The sequence below is a fragment of the Pipistrellus hanaki genome (assembly GCF_964339955.1).
Source record: "Pipistrellus hanaki genome assembly, chromosome: 7".
Classification (NCBI taxonomy): Eukaryota; Metazoa; Chordata; class Mammalia; order Chiroptera; family Vespertilionidae; genus Pipistrellus; species Pipistrellus hanaki.
This window is the reverse complement of record NC_140509.1, coordinates 29,936,461-29,957,006: the sequence shown is the minus strand read 5'-3', so window position 1 is coordinate 29,957,006 and position 20,546 is coordinate 29,936,461. Positions and strand designations below refer to the sequence as shown.

The 20,546-nt window shown below is 36.4% G+C and overlaps 1 protein-coding gene across 3 annotated transcripts in view; it reads right to left on the bottom strand.

The window, feature by feature from the left end:
* Nucleotides 1-20,546, bottom strand: part of SMAP1 (small ArfGAP 1) — a 101,749-nt gene that overhangs the window by 58,086 nt on the left and 23,117 nt on the right. For all 3 annotated transcript variants that reach the window (XM_084890404.1, XM_084890405.1, XM_084890406.1), the window contains exon 2: nt 10,043-10,176. In XM_084890404.1, coding sequence (XP_084746530.1) covers nt 10,043-10,176 — 134 coding nt within the window. The remainder of the gene's footprint in view (nt 1-10,042; nt 10,177-20,546) is intronic.

Here is a 20,546-nt window from a genome sequence, read left to right as displayed (position 1 = left end):
TTTTTATAAATCTAGCCCAAGTATACCTTACAGTAGAAATACATTTAAAGTATAAATACAGTATTTATTTACCATGTCTTTCCCCAGCATCATCATCTTAAGGAAATGGTATTATTGCTGAAGATTACATCACTGAAAATTCAATGCATTTGTTTTTGCTTCTTAAAATTTCAATATATTTGTTTTTGTGTAAGAGAGGAGATACTGCTTGCTCTACTACTTCCTAGTCATTAAAATTTTTAGAACACAAAGACTAAAATTTTCTAAGTGCCTTAGCTGAATATATATTTAGAAAAGAAAAACTCAATTAAAACGAGAAATTGAATATTTGCAGTCCCTGAATAAATTCTTCATGTCAGTGACTCACCTCTACTACCACTTGAAATTTTGCAGAATAGTTCTCTATCTTCCTTTCAAAAGCCACCAGGATTTCTTGCATAGGAGCAAGCTTTTCAGGACTGGTTTCAAGATCTTTTGGATTCCAGCTGCTGGAAAAGAAGGGCCACCATTTTTGGTCTCAGGAACTCTTTGGAAATATTTAATACAGAGTCCATTCCATCAGTTTTCATAAAAATTGTGCTTTAGGGGGAGTTGTTCTCTTTCTGTTTTAAAAGTTCTTTTTAAGAACAAAGTAAATCACACATTTAAAAATTTTTAATTTTAATAATGTGGAATTAAAGCTACCAATTTTCATATTTTTCATGGTATCTAAAAATTCTTAGATCTTGATTATCTTCTGCAGCATTTGCTAGTTGCTATAAATTCAGAAAATGCATTCTTTCTTTTTAAGCAATAAAATTAAGCATTATTATGACAAAGTTGAAAAAGTTTCACATCAGGCTCTTGTCATCTATACTTGCAATGAAATTCGTAACACTAGAATTCTAGGAACAAGCCTATTCTTTCCTATTAGCTGCTTAAGCTTCAGCTCAGAAATCATCCTGGATTCTTCTGTCAGTCTTAGTGATTCTAACTCTTCAAATAAGTCATTATTCCTTTAGTTATACTCCCTCAGATCTACTTAGTTAGGCAATACACAATTAACAGAGTTAAATTAATGAAAGACTTCCACTAACATCTTACCATTCTTTCCACTGCTATGACCTAAGAACTATAACCAATCACTAGGAAAAGAGAATTCTAAATTCTACTACTGACCTTTTTAAAAGTTCAACCTTAAAAACAACTAGTTAACAATCCAAGAGAAAGCAGAAAATGTAGGGCATAGTCTTGTACATTAAAATTCAAATTAAAGTGACTCCTCCCAAAAAGGATTGTTTAAAAATGCAAACTTCTTTTTAAACTTCACAGATTAAATTTTGTTACAGACAGCATCACATTTCTTTCTTTCTTCACCTTACTCTGCACATGTAGACAATACATAAACCCAACACTAGGCTGTCCACCTGCTCTGCTCTTGAGGACACACTTAATGGTCCTGGCAAGGAGTTAGCATAAATTGAAGATCAATCAACTTTTAAAAAGTTAATATGTACATGAGGCCATAATCGAAAGTTAATCAACTGGATAAAATTATAATGGGCAATCTTCCCACAAGATAAGAAAAAAGGTACTTGACCTTTGTTTTCTTGAATAAATGTGTACTAAGAAGTGTGTACTGAAAGCTTATTATGTGTCTTGTGCTATAAAGCATTATGAACATTTATCTAAGGATCAAATCCTTGAGAGATTAAACAACATTCCAACACATACTAATGTGGTTAAATAATGGAACTCTCCAAATTAGCTTTTTAAACTTTATTCTATTAAATATTATTTATCTTAGATATTCTGTAATAGCGTTAACATTTTTTTTTTTTAACTCTCAGGAGCTCCTCAAAAAAAAAGAGTAGCTAGATAGAAAAACCAAAACCTGTGGACAATATTTATGACAAAACTGAGTGATAGAGACTTGGCCAGTATTTCTCAGTATAGTGCTGGCCTGCTACTAACAAGCATGTCAAACTCGTAGCCCGCAGCACATGCAGCCTACAACTACTATTTCTGCGGTCCAGCCAACATAACGGTATGTAAGAAATGTTTTAATAAAAATTTCATAACTAAATTTTTACAATATCATGTTATAGATAATTATTAATAACAAACTACAATGTTTGCTAATGACTGATTTCTATAATCATGTTACATTCATTTCCCTTACACACCTACGCCCAGGGGCACCATTTCTCTCCACTAATATTAGCAGCAAATCTTTTAGCAGCCGACTGCCACGTCATTAGTCTTAGACTGACTTATTTGGTATACGCAACAGGAAATATTTTGCTTTTAGAAAACAACAACAAAAAAATAGGTTTATTTGCATAAAACTTATTAATTTGTGCAGTTATTTAGTGTCTGGTAAGTTAATATTCAAAAAATATTAATTTTTATTAAAATGTTCTATTATTTCATGTTAACAATTACTCATTTATTTTAGCCCTTTGTATTCAGCATGTCTCTATCGAAATAAGCCTACGTTTCTATGAAAATTGAAGTTTTTGGGTTTTTTGGGCCCACATAAACTTAAACCTTGTTTATGTGGCCCAGGTTAGCCTTTGGATTTGACATGCTTGCGCTACACCAAGATTGCAGGTCCTATCCCAGGTCAGGACACATACAAGAAGTAACCAATGAATGCATAAATAAGTAGAACAACAAATCGATGTTTCTCTCCCCCACCCCACTCTTCCTCTCCCTCTCTAAAAAATATTAGCAATAATCAACAGAGAAGAATCGAGGTCAAATCTCAAACAAAGTTATTAGAAGATACTAAGAAGCAAAATAACATCTCTACAATGAAACACTGGAGTAGGTCTAGAAAACAGATCAAAATTGTAACCTTCTTCAGAACAAGCTAAAAGACATACAACTGGGAAAGGACAATGAGGGGGAAGGGGACATAGGTATGTAATACTTTCAATAATAAAGAATTAAAAAATAAAAATACATACAAGATATGAAAGAACATGTAAAGTGAGTTTAAAAGTGTCCAGTAATAAAAGAACACTAAATATAAAATTAGAAACAATGAAGATTAAAATAAAAACTCTGGAAAGAATTAGCAATAAAAGTATTTCTGAAATGGATATGAAATAAAATGGAACATGAGAACAAATACTAGTAAACATAAGAAAATTAGAGGCAAAAGAAAAAGGTACTTAAATATAAATTTTAAAAAGAGGTAATGAAAGGGATCCAAGAGAAAGTGGCAAATATAGGAGTTAAGCAATGAAGATCTAACATACAGATAAGGAAATCACAGAAGAAAAGTCAAACTAGGAAACAGAATACTAAAAAACGAATTTTTAAAGTTACTGAAATAAAAAAATTTGAAACTACATATTAAAAGACCATACCACATGCAGGCATGTCTTGTCTAAAAGGAGTCTCTTTACATTTAAAGATATAGATAGGTCAAACACAAAAGCATGAAAGAAGATATATTATTCAAACATTAAGCAAAAAAAGGCTGCAATGGCTACAGCTAAATGCATAACTATGATATATCTACACCACTGCTGTAAAGCAAAAGGTAAGTTACATTGAGTCAGTTACATTGGTTTAAATTTTCTAGTAGCCTCATTAAAAAAAAAAAAAAAAAAAAAAAAAAAATAGTCCTAGCTGACATGGCTAGGGTAGTTGAAGTGTCATCCCATACACCAAAAAGTATAGTAGCTTCAATCCCCAGTCAGGGCTTTATGGGAGGCAGCCCATCAATGTTTCTCTTTCTCTCCTTTCTTCTCTCTAAAAATCAATAAATTTTTGAAAAATAAAATAGCCCAGCCGACATAGCTCAGTGGTTGAGTGTCAACCTATAAATCAGGAGGTCATGGTTCGATTCCATGCTTTTATTAGAGTAGGAATTTAACTGGGTTTTAAGGAATGGGAAGAATTTAGTTTTATAGTTTTATAGAAGGAATTGCATGCAAAAAAGACACTTTCAACAAAGACAACAGCAGAACAAAAAAAACCAAGAACCATCAGATTTCTTCAACAGGAAGAGCTATCTCTATACAGCCAAAACTCTATGTTGTAAAGCATCTGGAGAAAGGTCAAAGACACAGGATGACACCAGATGGCAGAGGTATTTGACTACCAATTTAAGGACAATAAAATGTTTGTGATTCTCAGAGGAGAATCAATGCAAATCTCTTACAATTATCAAAGCAGTGTTTTAGGAAGATTATTCTGGATGTGGTGTGTAAAGTATATGAATAGTGACAAGGCTCTAGTATTTATAAAAGTATTAAAAATTCAGTCCTTTCCAAAAAAAAATGAGAAGTACCTAATAATAAATTCAATAAAGACATTTAATCTGATCATGAACCACATTAAAAATTTTTTATTAAAATTTAAGGTGAGCCGAAGCCGGTTTGGCTCAGTGGTAGAGCGTTGGTCTGCAGACTGAAAGGTCCCAGGTTCGATTCCGGTCAAGGGCATGTACGTTGGTTGTGGGCACTTCCCTGGTGGGGGGTGTGTCAAGGGTCCTGGGTTTGATTCTGGTCAAAGGCATGTACCTTGGTTATGGGCACATCCCTAGTGGGGGGTTTGCAGGAGGCAGCTGATTGATGTTTCTCTCTCATCGACGTTTCTAGCTCTCTATCTCTCTCCCTTTCTCTCTGTAAAAAATCAATAAAATATATTTTTTTAAATATATTTTAAAAAAATATAATTTAAGGTGAATAACTGCATTTAAATGCTAATTAAAAAAAGTTTTGGTAGATAACTTATTTTCTTTTAAAAATAAGCATAACACAGCTATGATACAGTACAAGCCCTAAAAACTTATTTTCGCATAAATAACTTCTACATGAGTATGTTATACATATGAGTATGTTATACATATAATACCAGCTGATAAGAAACCTTGAGGCAAAACTTAAGTAGTTACATTTTACAGTCACATGAAAAATAACATTTTTATTTAATAGCTCAACTGGGCTCAGAGATTAAATCACATTTCTACATTAATTAACAAAAGATCTAAAGAAAACAACTAACCAAAATTAAGTATCATCTTTGAAAATTAGAAACATTATTTTCATGAAATGTTGGGGTGGTGAGAGGGGAAGACATACGGCGAACTATATGCAGTAAAAGTATTTCTCTTCTATAAATAAATACCGCCCAAGCACTTTTCATGTCAAGGATATTCTTCTTTTTTAATATTTTATTGATTTTACAGAGAGAAAGGGAGAGTGAGAGTTAGAAACATCAATGAGAGAGAAACATCAATCAGCTGCCTCCTGCAAACCCCCCACTAGGGATGTGCCCATAACCAAGGTACATGCCTTTGACCAGAATCAAACCCAGGACCCTTGAGTCCACAGCCCAAAGCTCTAGCCACTGAGCCAAACCAGTTAGGGCTCAAGGATCCTATCTAATAAAAGAGTAATATGCAAATTGACCATCACTCCAACACAAAAGATGGTCGCCCCCATTTGGTCAAAGATGGCCACCAAAAGATGGCCGGCAACAAGGAAGGACAGTTGTGGGCGATCAGGCCAGCAGGGAAGGATAGTTGTGAGGTACCAGACCTGCAAGGGAGGGCAGTTGGGGGTGATCAGGCCTGCAGAGGACAGTTAGGGGTGACTGGGCTTGTAATGGAGGGCAGTTGGGGGCAACCAGGCCTGCAGGGGAGGACAGTTATAGGGGAGCAGGCCTGCAGGGGAGAGCAGTTGGGGGCAACCAGGTTGGCAGGAGAGGGCAGTTAGGGGCCATCGGGCTGGCAGGAGAGTGATTAGGGCAATCAGGCAGGCAGGCAAGTGAGCAGTTGGGAGCCAGCAATCCTGGATTGTGACTGCCCATTTAGGCCCAATCCCACGGGCAGTTGGACATCCCTCAAGGAGTCCCAGATTGGAGAGGGTGCAGGTTGGGGTGAGGGACACCCCCCCCATGCACGAATTTCATGCACTGGGCCTCTAGTATTCTTATAAAATATCATAGGAATAAGGAACACTAAATCACATGTAATGTTTACTTCCCCTAATGTGAATTAAGAATAAGAGTTAATAAGCCGAAGCCGGTTTGGCTCAGTGGTAGAGCATTGGTCTGCGGACTGAAGGGTCCCAGGTTCGATTCCGGTCAAGGGCATGTACATTGGTTGCGGGCACATCCCCAGTAGGGGGTGTGCAAGAGGCAGCTGGTCGATGTTTCTCTCTCATCGACGTTTCTAGCTCTCTATCTCTCTCCCTTCCTCCTCTCTGTGAAATATCAATAAAATATATTTAAAAAAAAAAAAAAAAAAAAAAAAAGAATAAGAGTTAATAAAAACCAACTCCAAAAAATAAAAATTTCAATACACAGCAACCTAAGAGCATAGAAATTGGTGTAGTGGTTGCACCTGAGGGAATTGACTAGAAACTGGCACAAAGGAACTTTCTAGGGTGACGGACATGATCTGTATATATTCAATGTGCTGTAGGTGACACAGTATTGACATTTGTCAAAACATATAAAACTCACTTATATCTGTAAATTGTTCTATTACTACACCTCAATTTTTTAAAATAAATAATATGCCACAGTATAGAGTTGGAATTTATGGAATATTTTCTCCACCACAGGAAATACAAAATGTTTAAATCTAAATAAGGAGCAACCTCAATAGACAACTGATATGATTATCTAACTATTCATCTCAAAATGCCTTCACATCCAATACTACTAAAAATAAATTATTTTTCACAAATATTCTCAAAAATTCATTTACACGCAATAATATCACGCAATGAATCTACTTATTTACTCAGTACTACATTTAGTAACCAATTCATCACAAAAGATTCACTAGAATCAGTTGCCTTAAAATTTTCTAGGCTAAAATAAAGGTTGTGTTCTATGGTCTTCACCACTTACCTCATTTATACTGCACAGAAGTTCCAGAATAATTTTTAAACAACAACTGGGCTTTACTTACAAAAAATCACACCTATCTGTGTGATTAGACTTCTCTATTGTTTCCATTTTCCTTTTTTAAGTAAAACTTTATTGTCTACTAATGTGATTTTTTTAAAATAAGTTCATCCTAACCACATTTCTCATCAGAGAACACCTTGAAGAGGAGCTCTGTGGTATATGGAGCCATGCAGAGCATTCTCTGGTGACAAGTACTAACCAAAATCTTACATTCGAAAATAATAATTATTTCAGGAAGTTGACAGTTGGAACCATATGACTAGTGATCAAATACAATTTCAAAAACTACATAATTGTTTTCAAAATCCCTACATTTTTAATAATACAGTAGTATTTTGTGGTATACCTATAACCTATTCCACAGAAAACCAGTAAACTGTAGCCCTATGATTGGGAAGTTCTGCTCTAAGCTATAGGAAAAGAACAGCTACTCAACTCCTTTCAACAGCCTAGTTGAGAAAAGTAATATTTCTGGAGAACTGAATTGTCCAGGGATTTTATGTTTTATCCTTGGTTTGGAATAAACCATTAAAAATACAATAAATACACTGTGGGTTTTGAATGCTTTTTACCTCCGTAAGTTAACCACCAAGTTACATTTTCAAGCTACACCTCACATTTTCTTGAGGACAACTTTAAGAAACAAAATAATGAAATCTGTTATCACAATCACTATAGAAATATTAATAAGAAGATTAACTCGCCCTGGCCAGTGTTACTTAATGGTTAGATTCTAGAACATCAGCCTGAGCACCAAAGGGTCACAGGTTGGAACCCTGGTACCTGGGTTGCAGGTTCCAGCCCCGGCCCAGTGGGGGCATGTGTGGGAAGCAACCAATCAATCTCTCTCTCCCTCTCCCACCCCCATTCTACTCTTTAAAAAAAAACAATGGAAAAATACCCTCAGGTGAAGAATAACAAAAAAAAGAACATTAACTTAAAAAAAATCAATAAAATATATTTTTTTTAAAATTAAAAAAAAATAGCAACCACTGTGGAGAACAGTATGGAGTTTCCTCAAAAAACTGAAAATGGAACTCCTATTTGACCCAGTAATCCCACTCCTAGGAATATATCCCAAGAAACTAGAAACATCAATCAGAAAGGATATATGCACCCCTATGTTCATAGCAGCACAGTCTACAATAGCTAGAATCTGGAAACAGCCTAGGTGCCCGTCAGCAGATGATTGGATCAAAAAACTTTGGTACATCTACACAATGGAATACTATGCTGCCATAAAAAAGAAGGAATTCTCATCATTTGCAGCAACCTGGATAGAACTAGAGAACATCATGCTGAGTGAAATAAGCCTGTCAATGAAAGAGAAATACCACATGGCCTCACTCATTTATGGATATTAAAAAACATTATAAACTGACAAACCAAAAGATAGATATAGAGACAGTAAAGCAACATGTAGACTGTAAAATTACAGCGGGGAGAGTAGGGAGATCTGGGGGAGATAAGAGATCAACCAAAGAACTTGTATACATGCATATAAGTACAACCAATGGACACAAAACTCTGGGGAGGGAGGGTATGTATGGGGGGGGGCAATGTTAAAATATGTACACAGATAATAATTTAATTAAAAAAAATTTAAAAAAAAAATTAAAATAAAATAAAATAAAAATAAAATTAACTCTTCAGAGCTTGAAGAAAAAAAAAAAGAACATTAACTTATGTGAAATGTTCATAAAGCTCTGCTTCCTTGATGTAACAGGTAAATTTTCTCATCATAGATCTTGAAAACACATAAAGTATCATATTTTCTTTTATGCCCTAGCCAGTAAAAAGCTCAAAACTTTATTTAAATGGAACTAAATAAATTATGCTTGCCTTTATAGCCTGATGATCTCTACTCCTTTTTTTTCCCCCCATTGAATACTTTTAAAAATTAGTTTTTTTCCATATTTAATTCTTTGCTACCTCTAGGATCTACTTTGGTATAAATATGTCTTCAATTTAGAAATTTTACTTTCTTTAACCAAATTATCATATCTTTTTAAAAATAATCCACTCCCTAGAGTATTCTATTCCTCCTATTCTTACTTCACCCCATTCATGCCAATTTTTGTGTTGTTTTTGTTTGTTTTTCTGATTGGGAGGATAGTATATCATTAAAGTTCAACTACATATATTTGTGAATTTAGCCTTCATACTATAACTTAAAGTACTTTGAAAAGGGCATAAGAACAAGTAGTATAATTTCACTGTGAATTATAAAATAAAACCAGCAGAAATCATCGTTTTTATACCAGCAATCAACCTTAAGGATTAAAAATTATGATTTTGAGAATAAAAGACTGTCATACTGGAAAAATGGCAAACCCTTAAAATTACAAACTTATCTCTAACAAAACTAAACCATTCAAAACAAGTCCAGGTCAATAATTAGTACATCTGCTAAGTGGACTGTCTTCTAACTATTAGGCCCTGTCTGAAAATCAAGAACACCTCTCTACAGAAGGGAAATACTCAAGTTACTTTTTATCTAAAGATGGTTTATTCTTTATCTTTACACAGGCTCCCTCTACTGACAGGAAAACAAAACAGACTATGGAATTATGAGGGCAAATTTCATCAACACAAGGAAAATGAATTTTTTTTTTTTTAAATACTTCAAAATCAATGTTTTGGATAAAAATAGGTTATATAAACTGACTTTACTAAGAAGAAAAAACAATTGCCAATGACAATTCAAATAACACATATTTTAAATGTGACACTTGCTATTTCAACCCACTACATTTCAATATATTTTTTTAAATCCTTTCCCAAGGTATGAGGATATTTTTTTCAATCAATTTTTTAGAAAAAATGGAAGAGGGGGAGGGAGGAAGGGAGAAAGAAGAGAAAAAAAGTCTGTGTGAGAGAGACACATCAATTGATCAACTGGCTGCCTCCCACATGTGCCTTGGGAGTGGGAGGATATCAGACCTACAACCAGGTATGTGCCCTTCACCTGGAATCGAACCCATGACCTACAGCGAGCAGTCAACACACTACCATTGAGCCACAACGACCAGAGCCATTTCAATATAATTCCTTAAATGCAAGAAGGATTGAAGATTTTAAATTCACTTTATTTTTAAGAATTTATCAGTAAGAAAATGTTTACCTGTATCTGTTCCGGTGTCCATTGGTCTAGGTTGACTGACTTGACCCTGGATATATGAACCCCAAGATTTCTATGGATCCCAGCACATCTGATGCAAATAAACACACCAATATTCCAGGAAGCCCATCGGGGACCTAATTAGAGAGAAGAAACAAAGAAAAGCACATATTAAAAACTAAAATAAATATCATGACAGCACATAAATATCATTCTGTGTTTTTTAATACAATTATAATGAAGGCTTACAGAATTTACATCCTCAAATTTTCAAATGGCACCAGCAGCAGATTCATAAGAAGACATGTGTCTTGGCTATACTTGAAGGTTATAAATCAACCTTCAAGAATCTTAATGAGTTTACTAATTTTGTTTTACTAGAAACTTTCCCCAAAATCTAATCAACTCATGTGAACAGTTTTTTCATTCTACATATTTGAACCCAGGAGTATTAACATCCCACAGTAAAAAGTTCTTCACTTAAAAGATTACTAACAAATAAAAATCAGAGATTTTAAAAAACAAAGCTTAAAAATGAGTAAGAAACAACCAAAATAATTTTTAAAAAATGGACAGAAAAATATGAATGGGTAATTTACAGAATATATGGCTAATCCTACCTATAAGAGAATATGCTAATTGACACTCACGCCATCGTAAAGCCGGCAGTGCCCACAGCCAATAAAGAGGGACTATGCTAAATGACTCCCACACCCTCAAAGATGGCCCACCCACAGCCACAAGATGGCACTGCCCAGTCCCCTCAGCCCCGCCGGGGTGGCAGGCCTGCAGTAAGGCCAGGCCCGGCTCTGCGCACCTGCCTCTGGAGTCTCCCAGTCCCCTCAGCACCCAAGCCGCCCAGGGCCAGCCCGAGGTGCAGGCAAGCCTCAGATGGCGGTTGCCCAGGTAACCAAGGCCAGCCAAGGCTTGTGCTGTCTACCGTGGCAGCAGCAGAGGTGTGATGAGGCATTGCCTTCCCCTGATTGCCAGGTCGCCTCCCACCCGTAAGGGCTCCAGGACTGTGAAAGGGGGCAGGCCAGGCTGAGGGAACCCGCCTCCAATGCATGAATTTTCATGCTCTGGGCCTCTAGTTAACATATAAAAATACACACAACCTCATTAGTAATTAGGAAAAACGCCCTTTAAAACTGTTACAATCCCCATTTTGTATCCAACATATTAGAAATTTTTTATAATCTACTAGTATTAAGTGTTGGTAAGTATGAGAAACAAGGACTGACCCCAGAAGCCTTATATCAGATGAATCTTCAATATAACTCTGAGATTTAAAAACCTAACAGATGAAGTAAGCTATGCTATAAAATGTTAATTCTTTGGATCATGATAAAAAAAATTCTGGAAAACACAGCAGAGAAACTCACATAAAAATATAAGAATACAAGCTTTACTATTCTTCATACCTTTGAATGTGTTTTCTTAATAAGTTTAAATGTTCTTATGTCTACTGTTACATATTCCCTGTATAACAATGAAAAAATAAAAATATCTGGAAATTGTGTCAAATAGTCAGAGGCTTATACTAACAGATTTATGTGAATCAGCCTATATAATAGAGCGCTAATATGCTAATTAGACCAAATAGCAGAACAACCATCGGACGACCTTCTGGATGAAGCCAGAGCTGCGAGAGCCAACCGAAGCAGAAGGGGCTGCAAGAGCCGAGCCCCTTGCACAAATTTTGTGCATTGGGCCTCTATTTTGACTATAAAAACATATATAGTAAAAGATATAGATTTTTAGAAAATCAAGCTTTTAAAAAATTTATGCTTGTTTTAAGCACATACATTTTATATAAAGGTCAGCAAGTCAATCTACAAAATGAGATTAAAACTAATAATTAAAATGCAGTAAAACTAAATATACTCTCCCAAACTCCTTAGGTAATAGATTATGTATATACAATTTTTGCTAAAATATCCTACTTTTGAATTTAGAAATGACACCTAAAAAGTGACAAATATCTGGCATATGATCTATTTAAATGTTTCATTGCTGATAGTGTCAAAATAAATTTGAGGCCAAAAGACTGTGCTGTCAACCTATTCTGCCACCTTTGTGCTGTATAAATTACACTGGGCTGGGAACACACTGAGCAACAAGGTTTTCACCTATAAAAGAGAGTTAGGATTGGCTGCCCTCAATTACTTAGATGAGACTTGTGTGAAAAATATGTTGAATGTTTTAAAGCACAACTTATATATAACTTAGGGTCATATTAAGAAATTTGGAAAATCAAAATACAATACTTTTTCTTCTCTAGAGAAGTTTTATATTGATCTGTAAAACAAGTGTATCTTAACTTTCCTCAGAAACAATTCCCAAAAAGGCAATGAGTCAAGAATGGGAAAACAAAATATTTTCAAGGCATTCCTAGTGCAGCTTCATTTTTATTCATAAAATAGAATGAACCCACTCAGAATATCTGCTAGGGGAGCAGGACAAAATACAAATGGAGACTTTTCTCCAGAGCACAGTTTTCTCATGTAACAATTGGTCAAATTAAGCAGAAAGCATTATTTACATATTATCATAGGACTATCAATGCAGGTAAAAAGCTTAGCACTCAATACAGTGGTGCATTTTTACAATAACCAAAGGTTATACAGGGATAAAACTGTATAAGAACATATACAACAATAAAGCTAACAATAACAAAAAAAATGGGACATAGCTTTTGAGCAAAGGCTAAATATAATTAAACTAAAGGCCCAGTGCACAAAATTCGTGCATGGGGAGTGTGTCCCTTGGCCTAGCCTGCACTCTTCTCCAATCTGGGACCCCTTGAAGGATGTGCAACTGCTTGTTGGATGTCCAACTGCTCTGTGGAATTGGGCCTAAACAGGCAGTCGGACATTACTCTCAATCTAGGATTGCTGGCTTCCAACTGCTCACCTGCCTGCCTGTCTGATTGCCCCTAACTATCCTCCCCTGCAGGCCTGGTCCCCCCTCCCCAACTGCCCTCCCCTGCAGACCTGGTTCCCCTCCAATTGTCCTCCCCTTTAGGCCTGATCACCTCTAGCTGCCCTCCCCTGCTAGCCTGATAGCCTCCAACTGCTCTCCCTTGTAAGCCTGGTCCCTCCCAACAGCCCTCCCTTGCTGGCTATCTTGTGTCCAAATAGGGGCAGCCATCTTTGACCATATGGGGGCAACCATCTTGTGTGTTGGAGTGATGGTCAATTTACATATTACCCTTTTATTAGATAGGGTGTTAGGTTAAGTTTTAAGTTTTAAACAACTGAAGCTATAAAAAACATTTCATTAGTTGCTAAAAGAATAAAAATTGCTATCAATTATGGAAAATTTTAGTCCTAATCACTTTTTACCAAATTATATAATAATGTAATTTTGTCAATGCCTCTTTCTTTGGAATATAGCTATCATATCTTAGAAAACCCTAAAAATGGGTTTTTAAAAGCCTAACTGAAATTACAAATGTATTATCCACACTAAAAAAGTAGTCTCATAAATTTACCTAAAATTGCCCTGATAATAGCTGCTCAACATGATAGTCAATTATCAGGTGTACCGGTTAATAATGCAAACTTTAATATATGGAATTACACAAATGTTGATATATAAGCAATTTGATATGTATGCTATTTTGTTGTATTAATAGCAAGCTTCAAAACTTCATGTCAAATTTTCTGAAGGTGTTAACATCATAGACATCTTTACACTTAAAAAAAATTCATGCACCCTGGGGGGCAGGGCGGGGAGGGGTTGTTGAGGTTAATAAGGATTTAAAAATACAAATCACTGTCATCTCTCCAGAATTACCAATCCTTTCCCTAGCATAAATTTACTTTATTTCTTTCCTCATAATACATAAGGTTAGAGGTAGTAAAACTAGACTTGATTTGGTTTGGTTTTATTTGTTGGAGAAAGAAATAGCAAAAGATAGAGAATTTTGATCAAGGGGAACAGAGGAGAGGAGGAGGGCAAAATCAACTAGGATATAAAGGGTAATTCAAAAGGCAGCATCACAGGGTGCCCAGAGGATGTACACACCAAAGCAATAAAAGGATCTGAAAGAAAAGCTACCTGCATCAAAATATTGTCCAGGATCAAGCATGAAACCAGGAAGACACTCTTTCTGTTTCGTTACCACAGGCCCTTTTGTTCTTTACCCAAAAATGACTAGCCTTTCATTGTTCAGGGTCAGCTAAGTTAAGCATTAGGTACACTTGTGAATGACGAAGAGAAGCAAACAACAACCCATGAAAATATGTTTTCCGAATTGTAAACTTAACTATAAATTTGCAAAAGAACCTGTACTATGTGATGGGGTAGAAAGCGGGGAGGGATTACTGCAAATAAGCATGATAAATCTTTGTGTAATAATGGAAATGTTCTAAAATTCTAATATGGTGATAGTTTCAAAATTCTGTATACAAGACTAAATTATTCACTTAAAATAAGTAAATTTTAGAGTATATAAATTATACCTCAATAAGGCTGTTTTTTAAACACCTGTATATATTTCTTTAAATGTAGGTATGAAATATCATTGCTTTTTTCTTCCTTTACCAGAAATGGGAAAATGGCAAGCAGCAGAACTACCATGTTTCCCCAAAAATAAGACATCCTCCAAAAATAAGACCTGCTTACAGGTTTCCTTCTGAGTGAAATATAAGGCATCCCCTGAAAATAAGCCCCCCTAGGCTAAACATGAGAGATTTGGTCCACTGATTCTGAAAGAAATGGAGTCACAAGAAATTCATCAGGAAATTCAGGAATTGGATTGTTATGATGATGTTCCAGAAGATGATGACATGATTGTCATTGAATAAATGAGTAAATTCTTGATACTGTAGGATTCACAGTTTGTCTGGTTTTGTTGACAACTACCATACTACCATACCGTATACAGGTAATAAATTTCCTTTATTTTCATTTAACAATAAATGTGTACCGTATTCTTCTTCATGGAAAAATAAGACATCCCCTGCAAATAAGACCTAGCGCATCTTTGGGAGCAAAAATTAATATAAGACACTGTCTTATTTTGGGGGAAACTGGGGAGTAGTTGAAGCTGAGAAGACACTAGCAGATAATTTCAAGATGTGGAGGACTTGAGATAAAGAGAAATTACCAGGCATGAAGCCATGGTATCTGGCACAGGGTAAATTTTTATAAGTATTAGTATATATCTAATTGAACATAGTAACTATCATCTTCTGGAGACTAGCTTAATATTAATAGTTAAGTTTTTTCATTTTAATTTTTAAGATCTCTTGAATCATATAAAAACAAAAGCCAAGCAATAAGTCCTAATAATAAGGGTCTCTTTAAAAAATAAAAAAAAATAAGCCCTAGCCAGGTAGATCAGATGGTTGGAGCATCATCCCATATACCAAAGATTACAGGTTTGATAACCAGTCAAGGCACATCGGAGAGGTATGGTAAACTGATCAATTTTCTCTCTAATCAATATTTCTCTCACTCTAAAAATCAATTTAAAAGCCATATCCTCCAGAAAGGATTTTTTTTTTTTTTTAATCAAAATAAGATCCACTAACTCTGTGTCAAAATCTTGACCTATCACCAGGCCAAGATCTAACAAAATGGTTAACTGATACCTCTGTTTTCCTTTTGATGTATCTAATTATACCACTTCCAATTTTTTCTCTCTTCATAACCAAGTGTCATCATTCTTCCCCATTCAGGCCTTCATTTCCTGGTAAAAATTCGAAACTGCCAAACTTCACACAATCATCATGGACCTTGAATTCATGAAGTACGTAGTTACTCACTGAAGGCAGTATTACAGCTCTTCCCACAATACAAAGTCAGACCTGGGTTTAAATCACCTATCGGACACTTATGGCTATGAAACAATATGCCAATTATATGACCTCTCTTAAATGTCAGTTTCTACAACTATAAAATGGGGCAAGTTCATCTACACCTTTCAGGGTCCCTTGATATTAAAGGACATAAAATATATAAGCACAAAGAGAACTATACACAGTAGGTCCCTCTTATCCATGGTTTCAGTTACCCACAGTAAATTGTGGTCCACTGTGGTTTGAAAATATTAAATGGGAAATTCCAGAAACAAACAATTTATAAGTTTTAAACTGCATGTCATTCTGAGTAGCATGGTGAAATCTCTCACCATCCAGTCCTGCCAGGGACATGAATCATCCCTTTGTCTAGCATATACAAGCTGGATATATGTGTTCCCCATCCCCCATCTGTTAGTCACTTAGTAGCTCTCTCAGTTATCAGACTGATTGTCCTGGTAATGCAGTGCTTCTGTTCAAGTAACTCTATTTTACTTAATAATGACCCCAATGCACAAGGACAGTGATACTAACAATACTGACAATTCAAATAAGCTGAAGAGAAGCTTTCGAGTGAATGGTTTAAAGTTCTCAATAAGGGGGGGGAGGGCGGGGGGGGGAAGGATGGAGATATATATATATATATATATATATATATATATATATATATATATATATATATATATATATATATATATCGTATTTTTCAGACCATAAGACGCACCGGACCATAAGACGCACCAGTTTTTAGAGAAGGGAAATGAAGAAAAAAAGATTCTGAAACAAATAGTGTCCTAAAATATTTTATGTGCATTAAAACCCAACATCACAGTCATAAACACATGTAATCAACCCTGTAAACAGCAGCATTTAGAACCATTTTAGAGCCGGGCAAGCACACAGAGACCACACAGAGCCGGGCAAGTAAAAAAACTTTTTTTTTACAGTATATGTGTAGGCTATATTTGAACCATAAGACGCAGGGACTTTTCCCCCCCACTTCTGGGGGGAAAAAAGTGCGTCTTATGGTCCGAAAAATACGGGGTGTGTGTGTGTGTGTGTGTGTGTGTGTGTGTGTATATATATATATATATATATATATATATATATATATACATATATATATATATAGAGAGAGGGAGAGAGAGAGAGAGAGATGCGCTAAGATCTACAGTAAGAATGAATCTTCAATCTTAAATTGTGAAGAAAGAAAGAAATTCATGCTATGCTAGTTTTGCTGTTGCATATCCAAGTGCATAACTTACAGCCACAGTGTATAAGTGCTTAGTTAAATGGAAAAGGCATTAAATCTGAGTATGGAAAATATGAAAGGAAAATGTGTAGAGTTGGGCAGTGTTGCTCCAGAAAGCACAATATGAAGACTTCAACAAGGGATCCCCCTGAAACGAGTAATATCAAGCCATTAACTAAAAATAAGGCTGATTACAATAAGTTATTTTGAGAAACCACATTTACATAATATTATTGCAGTATACTATTATAAATGTTATATTTTATTATTCGTTATCATTGTTAATCTTTTACTGTGCATCATAGGTATGTATGTGTTTATAGGAAAAAAACATATATAGGGTTTGGTATATCTTTGGTTTTAGACATCCATGAGGGGGTCTTAGGATATATGCTCCACAGATAAAAGACGACTACTAAATATCAACTCTCATCTTCTTTACTGACTGGGTCATTCTGTCACTCTTTAAACATTTTAAGTCAGGGGTCCTCAAACTTTTTAAAGTGGGGGCCAGATCACGGTCCCTCAGAGAGCTGGAGGGCCGGACTATATGAACTACTAATTCCTACTGTAACACCTCGGCTGCGCTCACTGCCCAAAAAACCTGGCGGGCCGGATCAGACTCCTCTGCGGGCCGCATGTGGCCCGCGGGCCGTAGTTTGAAGACCCCTGTTTTAAGTCATAGAATGCTCCCATCCTGCAACCTTCTCCAATCATGTGTAATTATATCTATTAAAAAATTCTCTCATACTGATATGAAAATACCACGAGTTCAAAGGAGGAAAAAAATCATGGTGGGCTACTTTGAAGTAACTAGAAACAGCTTCATTCAAAGGCAGCTTCATGAATGTGGTGCAACTTTGAAGTGGGCCTGAAAAGATAAATGAGAGTTGGATGAGCAGAAAAGACTTAGAAAGCTAATTATTCATTCACTCATTCATTGACTCATTGTCATAAAAAATGTGCTGAATGCTTACTATGTGCCAAGAACTTTCTAGATGTAAGAAAATAAAACAGATTCAAGTCTCTTATCTCTTGAGCTATATATTCAATGGAGCAAAACAAGGAGACATGCAAGTTACAAAATTTATACGATGTCAGATTTTGATAAATGCTAAGGAGAAAATAAAATTAAGTGGGTAAAAAGAATAGGAAGTGCTTAGAAAAAAAGATATTTTAAATACAATGGCCAGGGAACACAACAAATGATAAAGTGGCATTTGAGCAAAGTTCTAAAGCAAGAAGCCAATTATATATCTGGGGAAAGGGTTCCAGAGAGAAGAAATAGCCTGCAGGCCCTGACATTACTCTGGTAGGATAAAAACCACAGCACTGGAAGAGGTGGAAGCACATAGTACCTTTGTTCAACAACAGCTAGCAGAAAACAAAGAAGGTTAACGTAAGTGAAAATATAGGCTAAAGACAATGCAAAGAACCTTAACTCCCAAATTCGATGTTATATTACTAGCAACAAGGAGTCACTGAACAATTTTGAAAAGGCCAGTAAAATGAATAAAATCACAGCTTAAGAAAATATAATACCCCGGCTAGTGTGGCTCAATGTTTGAGCATCAACCTATGACCCAGGAGGTCATGGTTCAATTCCCAGTCAGTTGAGGTACATGCCTGAGTTGTGGGCTTGATCCTCAGTGTGGGGTGTGCAGGAGGCAGCGGGAGGCAGCGGATCAGTGATTCTCTCTCTTCCCTGGAGTCTCTGTCCCTCTCTCCTTCTCCCTTCCTCTCTGAAATCAATAAAAATATATTTTTTAAAAAGAAAATATAATTTAAAAAGCCTTGATTTTTTTTCAGACTTTGCACTTGTTAACTACACATTAACAAGAAGCAACTTGCTTTTTCTTCATATTTAGATGCTGACTTAATACTAGCCTTCTACTTGAAGTGGAAAAAATAATTTAAATAGTTTGTGTCTCTCTATATTAGAACTGTTGCTTTTTAAAAAAACCTTGCCAAAACCAGTTTGGCTCAGTGGATAGAGCGTCGGCCTGTGGACTGAAGGGTCCCAGGTTCGATTCCGGTCAAGGAAATGTACCTTGGCTGCAGACACATCCACAGTGGGGGGTATGTAGGAGGCAACTAATCCATGTCTCTCATCAATGTTTCTAACTCTCTATCCTTCTCCCTTCCTCTCTGTAAAAAAATCAATTTTACATATATATATATATATATATATATATATATATATATATATATATATATATTTTTTTTTTAAAAGCCTTAATATGCTTGCTTGCACTTCTAGCATGAAGAATAAATGCAAAGACTAAGTTAAATTCTGTACCAGTTTGAGCAAGCTATGAGTATATAAATGGATGTTTTGAACAGTACAAAATATAATGAAATAATCTTTGAAGCATAAAATCCTATATAAGAGTAATATGCAAATTAACCATCACTGCACTACTCCCAAAAGCCACACCCATCAGCCAATCGAGAAAGTATGCAAATTAACCCAACCAAGATAGCTGCGGCCACAGAGAAACCAGGCAATGGAAGAAGCCAAACTTTCCACACACCCTGGCAGGACCAGGCCTCCACTCAAAGGTACAAAGTTTCAATTATAGAAGGTAAACAAATCCCATCACCACGGAACCAGCAGAAAGCTTGGCTTGCACCAGGCTACAAAGTTTCAATTGTAAAAGATAAAAACCCCAGATACCAGGGCCTCCACTTGGGTCACCAGGGGGTGTGGCCGGCCTACAAACCACCACAGGCCCACCACAACCCTGATTTGGGACATCCTTCAGAGAAAACCAGCCGGCTACCACCTGTGCACCAGGCCTCTATCCTAACTAATAAAAGAGTAATATGTAGATTGACCATCACTCCAATACACAAGATGGCTGCCCCATGTGCTCAAAGATCCTGCCCCCATGTGGACACAAGATGGCCACCACAAGATGGCCATCAGGGGAGGACAGTTGGGAGGGACCAAACCTGCAAGGGAGGGCAGTTGAGGGTGATCAAGCCTGCAGGGGAGGGCAATTAGGGGTGACCAGGCTGGCAGAGGAGGGAAGCTGGGGGCAAACAGGCTGTCCGGGGAGCAGTTAGACATCAATCAGGCTGGCATGGGAGTGGTTAGGGGATAATAAGGCTGGCAGACAGAAGCAGTTAGAGGCAATCAGGAAGGCAGGCAGGCAAGCAGTTGGGAGCCAGTAGTCCTAGATTGAGAGAGGAATGTCCGACTGCCTGTTTAGACCTGATACCACTGGTCTAAACAGGAAGTCGGACATCCCTCAAGGGGTCCCAGATTTGAGAGGGTGCAGGCTGGGCTGAGGGATACCTCACCCCCTGCACGAATTTTGTGCACCGGGCCTCTAATCTTATATAATAAAAGGCTAATATGCAAATCAACCAAACAGCAGAACGACTGGTCACTATGACATACACTGACCACCAGGGGGCAGATGCTCAATGTAGGAGCTGCCCC